At 50.0% G+C, this 18,276-nt stretch overlaps 1 protein-coding gene across 2 annotated transcripts; it reads right to left on the minus strand.

Annotated features, from left to right (window-relative positions):
- Positions 1-9,410: 9,410 nt before the first annotated feature.
- On the minus strand, positions 9,411-16,398 carry LOC119098914 (tetraspanin-13). 2 transcript variants are annotated; one of them, XM_037221958.1, is made up of 5 exons: positions 16,234-16,398; positions 13,259-13,648; positions 12,496-12,642; positions 11,959-12,068; positions 10,498-10,583 (listed from the first exon to the last, which is right to left on the minus strand). In XM_037221958.1, exons 1-4 carry the CDS (start codon positions 16,291-16,293, stop codon positions 11,994-11,996), a joined length of 672 nt encoding a protein of 223 aa, XP_037077853.1. In that variant the 5' UTR covers positions 16,294-16,398; the 3' UTR covers positions 10,498-10,583; positions 11,959-11,993. The 2 variants fall into 2 exon arrangements, with proteins under 2 accessions (XP_037077854.1, XP_037077853.1); XM_037221959.1 differs by lacking the exon at positions 11,959-12,068 and having other exon boundaries at positions 9,411-10,583.
- Positions 16,399-18,276: the final 1,878 nt, after the last annotated feature.

Genomic DNA, 18,276 nt, shown 5'->3' on the forward strand with positions numbered 1-18,276 from the left:
TAAAGCGTCTGCGTTAACCGTTGGGCCTTCTGAAACCAGAGGTACGGGGTTCGAATCCCAGCGGTACCCGCCCTTTCCTGCCAGGGTGAGAGGTAGGCAACGGCACGCAGTCTCAGCAGGTCAGTGCGTTGCCAAGCCCCAATGACACAAAACGCTGATAATATTTTCTGACCGCATAGAGTTTTAGCGTGAGCGAGGATGGGTTTGGTTTGGTTTTGGTCTTTCGCTTTGGTTTTGGTTTCGTTTTGGTTTTGGTTGGTGCTCAGCTTTGGCTCCGCGCTTTCAAAGCTCGAAGCGACCGACTTTGATTTCGTCTTCGCGCGTGCAAACTTTAAAGCTTGTGACTTCGGATTCGGCTTTCGTAAAAAAAAACACGATGCCAGTGGGGTCAGCTTCGGCCCCTCAGCTTCAAACTCCAAAGCCTTCAACTTCGACTTGGATTTTGGCTTCCTATCGTTGGCCTGACTTTGGACTCGGTTTTGAAGCCAGAAGGTTGGCTTCGTCCCCATGCCTGACTACAGCTGTATCGATTTGCATTTGCGTTTTTAGCATGCAGCGTGATGCCTTTCAGCCGGACTGTGAATGAGCGGTGAGAGCGCGGGCGGTCCGAGCTGTAAAAGTGGGCGGGTACATATCAATAAGACAGACGAGCAAGGTGTACAAGCATGTTTTTGATCAGCGCTGCTGGGCATCTGGCGTGCACTAAGGGGCTAACGGCTACGGAGCTAACCGTTAGGAACACAAACGTTGTTTCTGGTACTCCTGAGTTTCTGGCACTCCTTTCTGGGTGGCTAGCAAATCGCGTATTTGCTTGATGGGTGCGATCGGCGATTCACTCTCTTTGCCATACATCGTTTATACATCTAACAAGGGGGACGGAGGGCGGGGGCAAGTGATCCATGCATAAGGGAGGGCGGAGGAGGGGGGGGGGGGGGCAAGTGCCCCGGGTAACACTCCTTGAAAACGCTCTTCAACGTCGGAAGGGATAGTGGCGTAGCCAAGAGGGAAGAGCTCTTGGAATTCTGACCCCTCTCGCAGGTAGCAGGACCCAGTGGTGCCAAAGAACTCAGTGCTTTTTGGAAATTTAAGTGTTTTAGAGTATTTCAGACGTAAAAGCATGGTGGCGATGCATTGCAATAGGATCGCAAGATTAAAAGGGGCCCCCGAATGGAAACAACAAAGTCCATGAACTTACCGACGACGAGTTGGCACCCTTGGCTGAAAGGGCTTAATGTGATCCGATCTGACCTCCCATGGGCGAAATTCTGCGTACGCCACTGGCAGTGGCGGGGCCAAATGGTGGCTTTTCGGCCTTTGGTCCTTGGAGGTTGCGGGTCCTCTGCGACCAAAGGTCCTAAAACACACAAAAACGGCTCGCCGTGCATACAAATAGAATCCAGACACAAAAAAGGCTTCCCAAATCCAAGCACAGCACCGCTATGCAAGAAAAGGGATCCATATGACACGTTTTGACCCTCTCCTCCGCAAATTTCTTGCTCCATCATTGGTCGGCACACTTGCCCACGCACTAATAATTACATCATGTCGATAAGATGCATATGAAATACTGCCCACTCGGTTTGCTTGTCAAAACTTGCGAGCTCAACACAGCAAATGGTCGATACCACGCGCACCAACGCGGCGCGAACTGCTTTTGAGGAGGTCAGACGTCGCCGCCCTAATCGGGTATGGCAGTTATGAGCGGAGCTGACTTGTTCTCAAAAATGAAACTTTCCTTCACATTGTTCCCCCCCCCCAAGAGAAATGGACGTTCCGAACAAGCCGTCTCTTAGTCCTAGAAGTGCCACCAGGTAGATAATAAGCACATTTCTTGGCGTACCTGTGCGGCGAAATGGATATGTAATTGACATTTTTCTCGCCTGTTGTTGGCATGGTCGGTGGTGCGATTGGAACGCCTCACCTTACTTGACGTTAAATGCTTCCCAAAGATACAAAGATAATCTTCGACAGATACATAGAGAATGACTGCCCCTACAAGATTCTGTCACATCATTCACGCTGCTTCTGCTGTCAATGACGCGGCTGTGAGGCGTGCAAGTGCTTCAAAATCCCCATTCGCTTACCGTGGTGCACGAAACGATTTACATGTCTGAGACAGCATTTTTCAAAGCTTGTGGCACATTAAAAATACTTTGCACGGCCCAAAACAACTTGGACCATACAACTCCTACATTTCTGAGTCGGAGTCGAGTAGTCCTAATAGCGCAGCTTTTCTGTTTGTAGATTTATGGTCACTTCACATAAGGATGTATTCAGCGCAGTGGTTGTTGAGGAAGTCCCAGTTTCAGAACATGGAGGGCCTTATAGCCAACAGGACATTAAATATCGTGTAGTTCGGAGTGTTGCCATGCCGTTGCCAAGTGGAGGAAACAAACATGCATCAACAAAGAAAATCATGCGATTTGAACAGATCTTAATGCTATATTAACATGCACCACACTTCGCACACACAAACTTAGTATTCCTCACACACGGTGCTGATTTCAGTAAGTACTGAGAAGTCACAGAAACGAATACAAGTCACGAACCCTGACACTTTTAAGACAGGCTGTAACCGCTGCCGATTGCGAAATAGCCTTCTTTTTGTGATGGGTAATGGCAAGTCCAGCATCGAAATGAAAAAACACACAAGTTATCTGACTGTCCTGTATACATGAGACGAAGACTACGCGTGCTCGTACATCTATTTTGCTTTTAGTACGCAAATAACTTTAGAGCCTGCCTGTAGACGAAAAGTTCGTTCAGACGGCAGGCTTTCGTTTAAAATTTTATTCTTCGTTCCACTGTAACGAAAATCTGGCGAAATCCATTGCATAAGATGAGGACAAGCGATTCGGCCTGGCGGTATGGGATGACACATTAGGTGCAATATGAACAATGTTTGTTATGGATCACACAGATTACAATATGTGTTATGTTTCCAGTGGCAATATGTGTAATGTTTCCAGTGGCAGTGGCAGCCTTGCGTGGCATGAGACGAGCGATGCGATAACGTGTTTGAATATTCATGGTAGTTGAGGGTTATGCACATGACGCCAAAAGCTAAACCAGTGCGTTCACCGCCGACCAGTTCTATTCACATCCTCATCTGCTCCTACCGCCGAAATTTGACATCAACTCCAGAAATACCCCCGAATGAGTGGGTCTTCGTTTTACAATCGTCGACGTGTGAACGTTCGCCTGCACCGACTCCAATGTTGTCCATACTCTTGCCCGTTGTTTCCCTCTTCAGAATCCTTTCGTCCGGGATCGTTGCAGCGCCTGGTCTCCCGGATCTGGACTTGGCTTCGATCCGCGTTCGCCAGCTTCTCGTCGTTCGGCAACGTTACGTTCTCAATGTTGACATTGTCGTGGAGGTGACCTCACAGTGATTTTGTAATGCTGCAGGTAAAACTCGCCTGCTGTCAGCTTGCGTGCATTGCTTTACAGCTTGCACGGTACAGAGCCCAAAACTTAAGCTTCCTGCCGCTGCAAACCGCGTGAATCTGCAATCAGTGGTTGCAAAAGTATCGCCTCCTGCTCATCGCCTTGTTCTCGCTCCTAATCCTTGCTCTTCTTTCAATTAGGAACCTATATCACAAAAAAGGTACGAACAGCGAGGCAGCAAACCCGGTATACATTGAGGAAACCTAGTCCTCACCACGAGGGTCCAAATAAACTACCGAGTATTCCGCAAGAGCCAGCTATCACGAAGGGATCACGCAAGGGAAGCGTATAACCATGCGTGGGTCTGCCCTGGGCCAGGTTGTGACCTGCGATGGGTTGGCTAACCAGGAAAGACGTCTCATGGCCTTTATGTCAGGAGAGTCTCTAAGACGAGGAGAGGAAGAACCGGAGCAAGGGTCTGAGTGGCGAAGCGGGTCTCGCTAATCCCATACATGGCCACGGGTTTCCCTCCGCTGCGCTGAGCTCATTCGAAAGCCTACCAGAATTTATTGTGGCGTGAGTCTGAGTGGATTAGGCCCATTGAGGACATATATTTCAGCTAACTTCTCCGTGTTTGCAATTCTGCGGCATTCACTGATGCTTATGGCGGCTTCTTTCCTGGGCGATTACTTCCACCAGCTGCGATACCCTTTCACTTGAATCCACCGTCGGCTCGAGCTATCGGAGGCTGCTGCGCGATAGCGTTACCGCCAGTGGCCGTGCAGTGAGCATAATCCCTTCATGTCATGGCTTCAGAGCTCAGTGGGCCCACTCTCCCGTTGCAGAAGACACCACACTTCCTTCGTTCTGTATCTGTTGGTGCAGAGCGGTTGCTTTTCAAATCGCAATTTTTTTGTTCGCGGGGCCAGAACACTGGAAACTTTCGTTGGCGTCTCGATCTTTTGGACGCTTTATGTATTCACGTTTGCGACGTACTCCAGGTGAGTGCAGTGTCCCCTGGCTTTGCCTTTCCGCTGAGACGACAGATGTACCATGGTCGATTGCGTGCACATGCCAGTGCACTACGACGGCCACGTGTTTATGCGGTTATGAACTAAACACAGTCAAACGTCATTCTACTTGATAATTGTGCCAATAATCCGAAGTCAGCTTTCGCTCGTCTCTCACCGTCCTAATTGCTTATCGCATGTAAATCATGCTTGTCTGCGCCTAGCATCTGCTTAGGCAGGGGCAGCTGGTCCAGAAAGGTCACATGGACGATGTTAAGTCTTTTTTCAAAAATCTTTGCTCTTCCCTTGTGCCGTCCCTGACCGCAAGCAGATCAATGTGTGCGATCCCACCACACGCAAAACGACGATCCCTTACCTACAGAAAACCGCTTCCCGAAGGCATAAGCACATGCAAGTACAAGGGGAGACGTCAGAGCAGACTTGTAAGCCAAGGACTTTCAGATATACTGAGCGCTGCTTCCCGCGGTGACGTCATACCACTGGCGTTTGCCGGCCAGCGGCAAATGCTCTTTAGGTGCGGATAGAAGTGCACGCCGAAGAACGGGCGGGGTCGAGGCGACGGTAGCACGAATTTACGCTTGTCATGGGACTTTCCATAACCCATCGGTGATGGATGAAAAGGGGAAAATAAAAAAGTTGCCCATCCATCTTTCTGGGCCGCTCTTACGTTCCGTATTGTAGAGGAGGTTGGAATGCGCGCATAGCACCAACAATATTCGCGCCAATCCGCGGGTTTGGGAACATGTCCTGTAACCGTATTCACCACGCCACCCCGCCTACTACCACGGGTATTTGGTTGCATGTATCCGAGATACAATGAGTCGTCAATAGGTTCAACCAGCTTCAAACGTCAGTGAAATTCTTGAATCTAAATTTGCCGGTCTCAGGGACGCATCCACATTTATAGCGTTTTTTGTACCTTTCTTGAATCTCGTCCGTCACTCACATGGAGCCGAACAAGGCCACACTGATTGCCGTGATTGAGCCTGGCTGAAGCCGTCAAAGTGATCAAACTATCAATCGATTTTACAGCACGACTTTTGGCGCGCCCGCGCGTATCCCGTGGGAAAACGAGCCTCATCTCAGGGCAGAAGAGAGTATCAATCGATGGCGGCGGTCAATTTCACTGAGCCAGGGGCCGGAATCCGCGGAAAATGTCTCTGGCTGCATCCATCGTGACATGCTATCTGTGGCATTGATTACGCGGACAACCGCAGCTACTGAATTCAAAGCGTGGATTGTAGTCGGCATCGCACAAGCCCATGCTTTGCAGACTGTTTTTTTTTTATTAGAAGTTTCGATGACCTGGCTTTCACTGCACCAGCCCCAGCTCTCCGCTTCCGACCTCGGCGTGGGGAAAGCTGGGCAATGCGCGTGGTGCAGATTTAACACGCACCCGGATGGCCAGTTAAATATCACGCGCTCGGGTGGGGCAGGAGGGAGGGGGGGGGGCAATTTGACCCCTGATATTTCAAAAAGTAAAAGAGCTGGAGACACCAAATTCACCTGGTGATTTGCCTGTATTGTGAACTCACTAATCCCAAAATGTTAGGTTACGATAAGGTCAGGTAAGGCCAAAAAGGGCAAACTCCAGATTGGTATCCATGATGCCCCAAACTTGTTCATGCAACCGCTTTGAATCTAGATGTCTCACCTAAGCAAAAGTTCACTGGTATTTATTTCAGGCCAGTCGCCTTGTTTGACGTTCAAAATGTCATGATGACCAAAAACGTAAGAGATTGTTTGATTTTTTAATTTAAACAAACGACAAGTATTACGCTACGTAGTACGCACATAAAAAGGCTAATCTTGATAAATTCATGCAAGTGGCTCACTCTAACGTTTAAGGAGTCAATAAAAGACGTCTGTTGCGATCCCTGTCATAAAAATAATCAAAATGCACATAAGAAACTACTCCATAACGGAAGCTGTCCAGTAACAAATAAGTTTGGTTTTAATCCCGTCTGACCTTCGTACCCGACCAAAGAGTAATGGCTTTTGTCGTAATCCTGGGTTTAGTCGTTTAACTGCCCAAAAAGCTATCCCAGATATGTATAGCTTCGTCTAACATTCAGTTGCTGCATCAGACTATTCCCTAGAAATTTCCCCCGCTGACAGCTACAGCCTAGATCATCTCAATTGTTGTCATAGATCAGCGACCTTTCAAGGTACACACCTTTGCATGCCAAAATATCTGCTATTTAATTACTTTCAGCTATGCAAAGTTTGCCGCGGCTATTCCGCGCCTTCCGAAAATTATTCTAGGAACACCTTCGGGGGGGGGGGGGGGGACTGGCCCCCACTCCGCCCAAGTGTGCGTTGGCCCTAGTCCTGCGAAGAAGCTAACCCCACTGAGGTTTTTTCCGGAGAACTTCTGAAGGGCCGTCCAAGAAATAACTTTCGCCTTTTACGCCTCCCCCGCCCACGTACTGAGTGCACTGAACGGCCGCGTTCAGTGCGTCCGCGTCCCTCTGGTTGCGTTACGTGAAGTGTGACATCCCAAAAAGGAACGCCCATCTGGCCCATCATTCAGATAGAGATGCGAAGCAAATAACGTGCATGTTTCTTGTCATGCCAGGGAGCCACCAACATCCGGCTTTGAGTGGTTTTTGAACGTTTTAGCGTTTTTTACAGGCACGCCCAAATGTAAAGTTATGCTGCCCAAAACCTCCCCTCACTCCCTTTTTACGCTTCCGTTACGCTTCATACAAGACCATCCATACGTAACGTAAGTTATGGAAGGGCCCCAGTACCGGTGTACCGGAGTACGGTGTCGCCATTTAAAATACCAAACTTTACATTGATTTTGCATATCTTGTCAAAATTTGAAGATCCTGACCTCAAGCGCTGACGATCCATAACCTCATCCTAGAGGTCATGTCGCTGACGCTTTTTTACTTTTTCAGAGCAATCGCGAAGAAACGAGCCAAAAATACGCATGGGCCCGCCTCCATGTTGGACTGTTTCGCACACCGATGACTTTCAACGAGCGAAAGCAACAACCGCTCGTAAACAAGGAGCTAACATTCTCCAACTGCACGAAACTCGTTCACCGCAATGGCGTTCTGCCACCTCACACGCGCTATACCAGCTTCACAGAGCACCATCTGGGGCATGGCGGCGGAGGCAACTCGCCACACAATCCGTTCGGAGTGTATACCACCCCACGCAGGGTTGTTATCCTCCGGGAAGTCCTGGGATGCGTTCATTACTTCGTGCCCGTATCCGCGTGCTTCGCGAACAGTGTCACTGTTGCCCCACCTTTAAACAGGGACCGAATGACAGTTCACCTAGAATGTAGTCCACGCACACAGTAACGTGGCGTCAGACAGCGGCGCCGCAGCAAGGGTGGGGGCAGAGGGGACAATTGTCCCCCAGGACAAAAGTATGGTTTTTGTCCCCCCAAGCAAATCGGGAGACCCCTTTCCTAACCTAAAAGTATTGATGCTACCTGGACAGCACCAAACTTCAAATCAAAGAACCTCCCACACCTGAGCTAGAGTAATACCTCGGGCTCAGAAAATCTTTTTCTGCATCCAGAAGTCTGTTTTCTGGATCATGTGGCCGCTTATGAGTAAGGTACCTATCCTCTGGATAAGGAGGTCCAATGTTGTGTCAAGGAGGTCTCTTTGCTGACTCGAGAGGGTCCCGCTACGAACTAGAAAGCCCTGCTTTGCGTTAAGCCGCTTGATTTAGAGATCCTTTCGTGAATCTGAAGCGTCTTGTTCTAGATCAGGAGGCCCTTCTCTGGAACAAGAGGCCCTGTTTGAGGTTAGCTAGACCCTTTGCTGGACAATTACAAGACCCCGATTTTGGATTGTTTACACTGTCGACATTTAGTTACTTCGATAAAATGCATGTAACCATCTGAAAAGGGAGCACACGCCCTCCTTGCCCCACACCCTTAAATACGACACTGCGCAGTGGGCCCCCTGTGCCCCTATAAGAGGGTCCCATTTTGTCCGGGCCACAGGAAAATTCTGCCCCCAAATTCAAAAACCGTGGAGCTGCTCCTGTAGTCCGGTGACGACCGTATCAATAGTTTGGAAACGCTGCATACGCACAATAGTTTTAAGTTCCGACATAGCCTACGCAGTGCGTAATCCTAGACTCCGTTGAACAATCGCTCGAAAAAAATACGTGCGTTTTCATGATCATGAAGAACTGCTGAATGTCACGCAGACAGTCAAGTACACAGACAAGACGGGTTAAGATTTGGTTTCGGCTATATTGCCCCGTTCGATCCCCCACTCGTCACGCCTGGATAAAACAATAGATTGACAGCGAACATCGCAGCTGAGTTTCGAATCTCATGATTCAAATCATGCATGGCACAATTCAGGAAATGTTTCTCTGCAGTCACCCCTTGTCTGCTGCGTACATACTGTATCAAGTAGTAGCTAAACGGAATCGTGGTACTATGAAGCCCTCGAGCTATGCGAAAGCCCGCACAACTAATTCATTTATCTTCACATTATATATGCCAATAAAACGCCGCATACCCCCGTTGTGTTTACAACAGCAGCTCCTATCCTACACAGCGGACTTTCGCGTCAGATCATCCCCCTTGACAGGATGGCACGTGCGTGGGATGGAATGTGATCTTGTGTACTTTGAAGAGGTAAAAATGCATGCATCAGCTTCGCCACCAACATATCTCCGCACCGCCCAACACCCCACACGGTTCTGCTGTGGTACTGCTCGGCACAATCGCACATGTCGTTGCGGAGACCCTGGCCATCCTAGTAGAACTATTTCAGTTCAGTGCTACCGAGCTGCCGCAGCATGCTATGGTACGCCGACCCGAACGCCCTCTGCACATACGTCAGACGTTCGCTGCTGTGCAACTGAGCTAAAGCTGCGGGGCCGAGAAACCCCGCAATGTAACACGGCGCGGATAACACAGCCCACCGTTACCTGTCGTTGGATGTCAGGCAGCGAGGAGACGGGTCGCGGCACCAAGCAGCCAAAACGAAATGCAAACCCATGAGAAACGTGTGTCACATTTATTAGGTGGGACGTCCGAGGAGCAAAGTTTCGAAGCGATGGCGACATCTTCAACACTTGGCCATGCCAGCTAAATTTATTGAAACCTGTTCAGTGCACAAACATCTTATCCCCACACCCATAACACCGAAGGCATAAGAACAGCAACAGCAGCAATGTGGAATGATCAAAATCACGATTCGAAAGATGTCCGTCTTCAAAAGGACGAGATATTCCAATCACATACATGGTTGTGCACCAAACCATCCAAAATACTGGCTATCACACAAGTATTGGCACCAAACTACCGAAACGGCCAGGACCCTCACAAGCGGCTCCCGTATAACATACAATCTTGTTAAGCTATTGCATAAATATATATATAGACATCTTTTAGATACATGGATACGTTTTAGAGCTCTTCACCACGACTTGACAAGCGGAAAATAGACAAAGCCTGCGTAACACCCACATATACAATACAGGCGTACGTTGACAAACGAAAGCTCGCGCTTCTCCCATCGCCACATGGGCTTTCTATGCATAGTTCGTACAAGCTTTCACCACACCACTCTACAAGCCGCAATATCACGCTCAAACACCAAGCAGCCTCAACTACGCTGAAGAAAAGCGAGAGGCGATGCTGTCCCGCGTTAAGTTTCGCGTTATGTTTTTGCATGCCAGTGGTGGTAACATCAAACTTTTCGCTCGACCGCAGCCAGCCAACGGCACGGGTCGGGCACACGATTCCAGCGCCGCCATCGAAGCACCATAGTTAGACGTGTTCCCCGCGGTGGCCCTCTGGGAGCCAGCTGGACAGGACCACTGCCACCCAAGCAGCGGCCTGGACCCAGTCAAGGAGCGGGCCTCAGCCCGACAGCCGGCTAGCGTGACATGTCCGCACCACTTCCAGTGAAACAGAAAACCAGTGTTAGTGACCTCCGTGTTAAATATTTAGCACTCCCCAGAGGTCGGAACCGTTACGGGTCGCTCCGCTGAGAGCCAGAGCCAAATCACAGCTACCACCCACCTGCCGTGCTCCCCGGCGGCCCTCCGACACCACCACCTGCCCTCCCAGCCCGGACACCCCTCCCCGTGCGTGTGCCGCTACTCCAGCACCTGGACACGGTCCGGGTCCGCCTGGCGGCGGTGACGGAACGCCAGGATAAAGCCGATAACCTGGAACGAGCCGGGCCGTGTCACAAGACGCACAGCTCGCCGAGGTCGGCCATCCGCCGGCTAACGGTGGCTTCACCCGTCCGCGATCCGCTCAGCACACTGGACCAGCGCAGCACTTCGGAGCAGCTTGCACATTACGGCCTCGGAGTGAGTGTGCAGGGAGATCCGACGCTCTCTCCCTCAGGGAAAGCGACACCTAACCGATACATTGCAACGACAGAGCGTGCGCCACGGCTACACATACAGCTCAACCCATCGTGCCGTTCACAAGCCTCGCGAAAAACTCTGCCAGCGTCCGATCGTTCCCACTGGCAGAAGAACGTATTATGCACATTCGGGAGGTCCGCATGATATCATTCAAATCGGTCGTTCCCCAGCAGGTGGCCCGCGTACTCGAAGGCATTCAGACCATTCACGCCCCTCCTATTAAGCAGGTCAAACGTCCATTCGATGGGCACATAGTCACGGTACTGTACAACGAAAACAGAACAAAACTGAATGGAGCAACACAGCATGCGGCCAGCGATAGGATGACTGATAACGACAAATAATCCCAAAGAAAGTTGGTACATGCGAATAAAACGGGTCTAAGCTACACGTTGCAAGAACGAGTGGAGATTGCCTCGAATCTGCATGCGCGGAAAACTACAGATATTGGCTAATGCAGAGCAGGCGAAAAATAACACTAAAACTAAAAAAGGCGAAATGCGTCCCTCCAAACGTAGTCCCAATCTTGACCGTAGGCCAAATGATATAAGCTTCCGAGGACATCAGCATATATGGTGATGAATACACAGCAACAACTAGCCCGTCCATTACAATTTGGACGTTGCTGTAAGTTAAAAAAACCTAAACAAATCCCGAACGTAAGGAATCCATAGCGATCAAAGATTGCGTACCACTCCAAGCACCTTCATGTGGGAGATATGTGGTTTATGAAAAAGCAGTCAAACCAGGAGTGTCGACGACCAGCGTACGTTACGGACGAGATGAGAACAAATTTTTGACAAAAATAGGTACCAGAATTGATGACGAAAAGGCGAAAGGATAAAACAATATACCGCGCAGGAGGCAAAAGCAAAGAACCCTTCTGCATACACGCAAGGCTAAGGAGGTCCGGATCGAGTCCGTTCCCTAAAAAAACAAAAACAAAACAAACGGTAGACAATTTCGCACTGCATGACACCGCAAGCAACATCCCATCAACACACGAAACAAAACAGAACGGAACTGGCAACGCACGCGAACGCCGCGGCCAAAACAAGCCAAAGCCGCCCGGCTGGCTCCCGCTCAGACGCTGCCACCATGCCGAACCGCCGGAACGAAGGGGACTAGCTGGTGGCCGGCCGGCCGTGTCGGCGGCGGCCGCACTAACCTGGGCGGCGGACGCTCCCACGCGCCCGGCGTCGCCTATAGGAAGGAGTGAGACAGGGCACGCGGGTCTTTTTGGCGGCGGTAGCGCGACGTCACGAAGACGCCGATGAACTGCGAACCAGCGCCGCCGGTGGCCGGTTAGTCGGGGCGCTTAGTCGAGACGATTAGTCGAGGTGATTAGTCGAGGTGATAAGTCGAGGTGATTAGTCGAGGCGGTTAGGCGCGGCGGTTAGGCGGGGCGGTTAGTCGGGGCGCTTAGTCGAGGCGGTTAGTCGAGAAGGTTAGGCGGGGCGGTTAGTCGAGGCAGTTAGGCGGGGCGGTTGGTCGAGGCGGTTAGCCGAGGAGGTTAGGCGGGGCGGTTAGTCGAGGCAGTTAGGCGGGGCGGTTGGTCGGGGCGTTCAGGCGGGGCGGGCAGCGAACAGTGGGGCCAACCAGGCACGCGGCGACACACGGGGCGGGTCGGGTCGGGCGGCGGCGGCACAGTCACTGCGCCGGGTTAGTCACACGCGTCACGGAGTTGCGGCCAGCCGCCACTGACCTCCGTGAAGCTGAAGAACAGGCCGACGCCGCCGCTGGCGCGAAGGCCCGAATTGATGGCGTCGCCCACCTTCGCCAAGCACGGCTGGCATTCGCAGCTGGCACCCATGCAGCACTGGTCGGACGGATCGTTGGCAGCGCAGCATTGCTGCAGACGGGGAGCGGTGGCGTCACATCGGACCCTGCCAGATCACGTGAAGCGCACGCCGCGCCTCGCAGGCGCAGAAGACAGGACAAACATGCACGTGACAGCCAAGAAAACTTTTAATGTATGTTTGTTAAGATATGTGTGGCTGATCTCAATATGAGAAGCCTTGGCCAGCGACCAGAATGTCAGCAACGTTCATTCACAGCACTTTATGATGCGCATTTCCTCCTCTTCAATGTCTTTACCTCATTAAAGCATCATTTCATGGCACATATTTCCATGTTTTTAACCACTTAGATAGTATGCTTGCTAACCTCGCCAACTCCGTCTCTGCACGGGCGGCAAAGGTTGCACCACACATAGGCGACATCCTCACCACTATGGCGCATGCCCAAACTCAAGCACCAGTGCTACCGTCGGCAGCCCACCTTATGTGTGTAATTGGGGCTTTACGACGCACTCAGCTGCTGAGGCTATATGGCGTCGCCTGCCCCTCACCCTGGCAGGAAGGGCGGGCACCGCGGGGAATCGAACCCCGTACCTCTGGCTTCCCAGGCGCGCAGTGGTCAGCGCAGACGCGTTAACCACTACACTACCGGCACCCCCGGCAGCCCACCTTAGGACATGGCGGATGCAGCATGTTCAGCGTCAGGTTGGCGTTGCTTGTGACGTTGAAGCCGCAGCACTCGAAGTTATTCTGCGCGTCCGTCTTGGTGTCGTTGTTGGACACCTGCCAGCCGGCGGCCGCCAGGGCCTGCTGCTGCTCTTTGTTGACTGCTAGGCAGGCGCACGCCACGCTGAATTGGACGAGGAACAGCAGGAACAGCACCATCATGTAGAAGAAGAGCAGCACCTGGTGGTGCTTCATGGCGCCCATGATGCCCATCACGGCGATGAAGAGCAGGAACACGCCGCATGCTACGATTCCGCCCACCACGTTTATGCTGGTGATGATGCTGGACGTCTTTCCATAGGTAGCCACGCCAATCAACAAGAATGCCACAACCTGCAGGAAAACATCATGGAAATGTTTGTCACTGTCACTATATAAATAGTGTCACTATATAAAAATGTCACTATATAAATAGAGGTATGTGAGCACTAAACAATATTTGAGCATAGCCCTCACTAGGCAAGCAAATTTAGAGGTTGCCTTACTCCACATTTCTTTTTAAAGCTCCATACCCTTTTTGGGACATTTTTACAAAACTTTGAAGACTATCAATCATATGTCACGAGTGACAAATGCCTTCTTGAGGTCCCACTAGTAGCATTTCATGTTCAGGTGGCTGGTGCCATGCTTAGCTTTTCATGCACTATACATTCTAAAAGACTTCCTTGCACTGACTTGAACATCTTATCCCGCTGCATGATGACATAATCCTTCAAAATGAGATTAGGCCTGGCCATTCATAATCAGGCTGGGTCAAGTTTGGAAGGGTATACATCTTAACAGTGATGGTGTTTTGCTTTATAACCCAGTTTAACAAATATCAGGCCATATAAAGTGACACATGGTGCTGCCTGACATGAACATGGTTTAGTCTGCCTAACTACAATGTAATGCATAGTTCTTGGGGTCAAGCATGAGGCCCAAGCAAAGAAGCCCTGACCCACCTAACTTGATTTAACATCTCAGTTCACAACCACTGATGGATAACATCACAGTGATGTGACATGTCAAGGGCTACAAAGTAATGCTGTCCCTGTCACTACTGGCAGAGTGTTCACAGACTCAAGGAAAGAACACATCCCAATCCAATGATTTCACACAAGCTTGAATGATCCATTGAACACAATCTGCACAGCTATAATATGGATCTGTGCATTTTGTTTTGCAAGACAATCTAATGCTGCCTTCCGCTTGGCCCCAGTTCATTCAGTTCTCAATAATGGCAGTGGGGCTATGAACCTCATCATCCAGTGATGGTGGGCAAAATGCCCGGAGGGCATGTAAGAACAGATGTGTGTACAAATGCTTAAAGTGGTTCCATGGATACTTAGACCTTCATTATTTTATACATTCCAATAATTCAAGACCTTAACAAGGATTACAAGCTAATGAGCTAAATATCAACCAGGGCCTAGTAAAGCAATGAAAAGCACATACAAACCAAAACAAATTCATTGTTGCAACCTGGCATGCAACTATGTAACATGTATGCCTAAACTTGTTGGTTGGAAAAAACACAATTGTGTGAACTCGGGTTGCATTCTAAGCGCAGAGCATGACAATGCAGAATCCATAACCAATGGATATCACTGAAATATCAAAGACAGATCATATTTCAAAATACCTTTTCCATGACCATGACATATTGAATGCATCCTCTTATGACTAACTATCAACACATTGACCATTTTTCAAGCACCATGTTTAAAGCCCCAACTTTGGTTGCCTGATTAGACAATAGGGAAGACAACCCCACATCACATCTTGTCACCACTTATTTCATTTTTTCAATATCTAGCCAAAATTACCAACAACATTAAAATTGGAATGAAAATAAAAATGGAGAAGAACCTACTTCTCCTGTGGTTTTGCCACAAGCCACTTTACTTCCTGTACGTGACATGTCTGGCCAAATTATATGTAAAGCTCAACATGAAGTCTTTATCAAAAGGCGGGAAGTTATATACCTGCAATCGATAAAATACTAATCAGATACATCAACTCACAATTCATAATTTTCCCAGCTGCCCATTCTCACTTTACACAAAAATACTTCAGAACTGCATAGCATTGATGTAGTTTTCATACTGAGCATGCAAGGAAAATACTGACAGAGGCTACTCCACAAATTACGAAAAAATATAATGGGCAACCGCCAGCCATACTCTCACACAAGTATGAAGTAAACAGAAGCTGATTATGATTATTTAATACAGAATTGCTGCCAATAATGACCATCAGTGTGCTGAAAAACAGAGGCAAAATGCAAATCATTTGTGGTACACACAATTACTTATCAAGGGCATCACTTCCTTATCAGTGTCGGGGGAGGCACAATCTGCACAAAATCCATCTGTGGTGCTGGACAACTATGTGACCTTGGTGCACTCACCCCCATCCTCATAAAAAACAGGCAAATTGGCCCAGCCTGAAGTCAGGCAGAGCCCAATGCCCTGATCTTTTTGTGTATGAAAAATGTTTAGAGGTTCATATTAAAAAAATAAAATGCAGCATAACTCACTGAAACACTGGCTAGGTCTTAACCCTGGTGCTGACCATGCAACAAACTCTGCACTCAGAAAAGTGACACTTGTCCTTACATTCTGAACCTCAATGTCACTACTGTGACAAGCATATTTAGTATAGCTGTATTCTAAGCAGCCCAGGACTGCACTTCCATCTTTGGACTGTGAGGCATTGTGAGGGAAACAGCCACTACAGTGCACATACTTCTTGGGGGGAGGTATTTCACACAAAACATCTTGCTGAGCCCATCTGACACATTTCGCGAAACCACACCATCCTAGACTAAACGCTCCAAGTCACACATTCCGTCCTCATCGTGCAGCTGAAAGCAGTTTCAAGGCGAATGCGACGCGGCCTGCATACCAGATTTAAGTCCACCGAATTTCACTTACCATGTACAAGATGTTCAACCCTATAAGGGAATTCTTTGTGCACGTAAATCCCCCACACATGATGACTAGAATTAGAGCAAATAAGTTAATACCAGGCAAATATCAACCGCGTGCACCCCGCGCCGCTTCAACCATCAAACACGCCGACGCTCTTATTGCAGACAGCTGTTGCGGCCAACTGGCTGAAGATGACGGGCGGATAGTTGTCTGCCTCGGGTCGAATTAAATCGGCGGTGTATTTTCGGGAAATAGGTTGGTGATGGAGGTAAGGGGGATAATGATACCCATACAAGCTCCCTCAACCGAATTTTTCCTCAATTTGGCCCACTTTCTTTTGGGGCCACCAGAGGTGCAGTTTCCAAACCAGTGGGGGGGAAGGGGGAGGGTTTTAAATCCCCCCCCCCCCAACTTCGCGTTCAGCCCCCCCAATTTTGGGAAGAAAGTGGGCAGAATCTAGGGAGAAACCTGCTTGTTGACACATTTTGGTTTCAGAATGGGTCATATTTTACCAGGGGTGTCAATTTTCGGGGCCGAACTGAAGGCCCGACAACCTAACCTCCCCTTTCTCACCGGATTCGGCCCACTTTGTTGATTAATCACAAGATACGTTTTTATTCTTCATATGGCGCATAAAGGTCTTTAATTTAAGCGATACAGATGTCATGCAGGATTGGATCCAGGGAGCAGGCACTGGATCCACGCATCTCTTCTGATCGGCACGTGGAGGCGGGTGCCCCCACGGCGGGACGCCTTCAGAGGCCACATTCGGGCGTCGATGACGCTTTTCTATGGCGGTCATGGGGGGCGGCACACACTTGGTTGGAGTGGTGTGGGGACGGAGTTAGCCATGAAGGACTTAGGTCATCCCCATATTCCGGAGCTTTTCATTTTAACCTCACAAACCATTGCCTGTCTTATGGCGCTAGGTATGTGAAGTTCATTGCATCGTTTATCCGCTCAGCTGTAACAATTTGTGTCTTGTGGTGAGAGCAACCATGACTTTTTGCTATGAAAGTGAGACGAGATGCCACTAGGCAGAAAGATCAAAGAAGATAGTCTTTGTGTCACGATCATCTCACCCACGTTTTTTTTTGTAGTATTCCAGCCTAAAACATTGGGGGAAACCCAACTCTGAGTTGGGGGCGGGGCCTCCACAAAAAGACAAATCGACACCCGTGTATTTTACTATGCAGTCCCCCCGCTCATTTGCGAAACTACGCCCCTGAAGGCCGTCCATGTGTCACGAGAGGCATCATACATAATTCACGTTACACAATTTTTGCAATTTTCAACCCTTTCTCCCCCAGGTGACGCACTGGTTACGCTGGATAGAGCTACCTCTCCCCTGGTTCAGCAGCGCAGGCAGAGGGTACAAGGGGCACTTGCCCCTCCCCTTAGGTTCCGAGAGGCCCTTCGGGCCTCTTGTGACCTACGATTAAGGGACCTTTACACGGCCCGGCCTGCAGGGCCGGGAACCTCAGTGCCATTCAATAAGCCCTGCACGCTGATCAGGGGCCACCTGAGTCGATTAGGGCCTATATGCTGGCCGGATGCCACCAATTACGCACCGTCGGCTCCGTGCCGGCATGGGCCTAGGGATCCATTCTCCGAGACGAGGCCAAAGCAGTCGCAGGGGTCAGCGGTTTGCACTGTTCGAAGTCCCAGCGTCTGTCAGGGGTCCCAGAGCGTCTAACAGAGATTTTGTGTTGGCAAGGGACCCGAGTCGGCCAGAGGCAGTGTTCGAGGAGACCTGGAGAGCCTGGAGGACCCACCGGTACCGACGATGAAGGGTCCGATTGGAGTGCTTAAGGGCACGACGTACCGGTCGGGTCTTATTCAGGGGCCCCAGCCTGCAGGGACCGGCTCACAAATGACAGTCAAAGGGCCCTTCGCGTCACTCGGGAACCCCCTGGTTCAATATGGGGCTATATGTCGGTTAAGCACCACCAGTACCGTATAGCCAGTTCCGTGTCGATATGGGCCTGAGAGCCCACTTCCCAATCAACCACAAATCCGGGGCCAACATTTTACAGTGGCTGCGGC

The sequence above is a fragment of the Pollicipes pollicipes genome, unplaced genomic scaffold, assembly GCF_011947565.3.
Source record: "Pollicipes pollicipes isolate AB1234 unplaced genomic scaffold, Ppol_2.1 Scaffold_4740;HRSCAF=5597_pilon_pilon_pilon, whole genome shotgun sequence".
Lineage (NCBI taxonomy): Eukaryota > Metazoa > Arthropoda > Thecostraca > Pollicipedomorpha > Pollicipedidae > Pollicipes > Pollicipes pollicipes.

What these genes read in the sequence shown, in the direction of transcription:
- LOC119098914 (XM_037221958.1), bottom strand. Translation starts at nt 16,293, where the DNA reads ATGTGTGGGGGATTTACGTGCACAAAGAATTCCCTTATAGGGTTGAAC. An exon ending in TGCATCCGCCATGTCCTAAG is followed by an intron (nt 12,643 to 13,258) that starts GTGGGCTGCCGG and finishes CCCCGTCTGCAG; the next exon opens with CAATGCTGCGCTGCCAACGA. An exon ending in TGTTCTTCAGCTTCACGGAG is followed by an intron (nt 12,069 to 12,495) that starts GTCAGTGGCGGC and finishes GCTGGTTCGCAG; the next exon opens with TTCATCGGCGTCTTCGTGAC.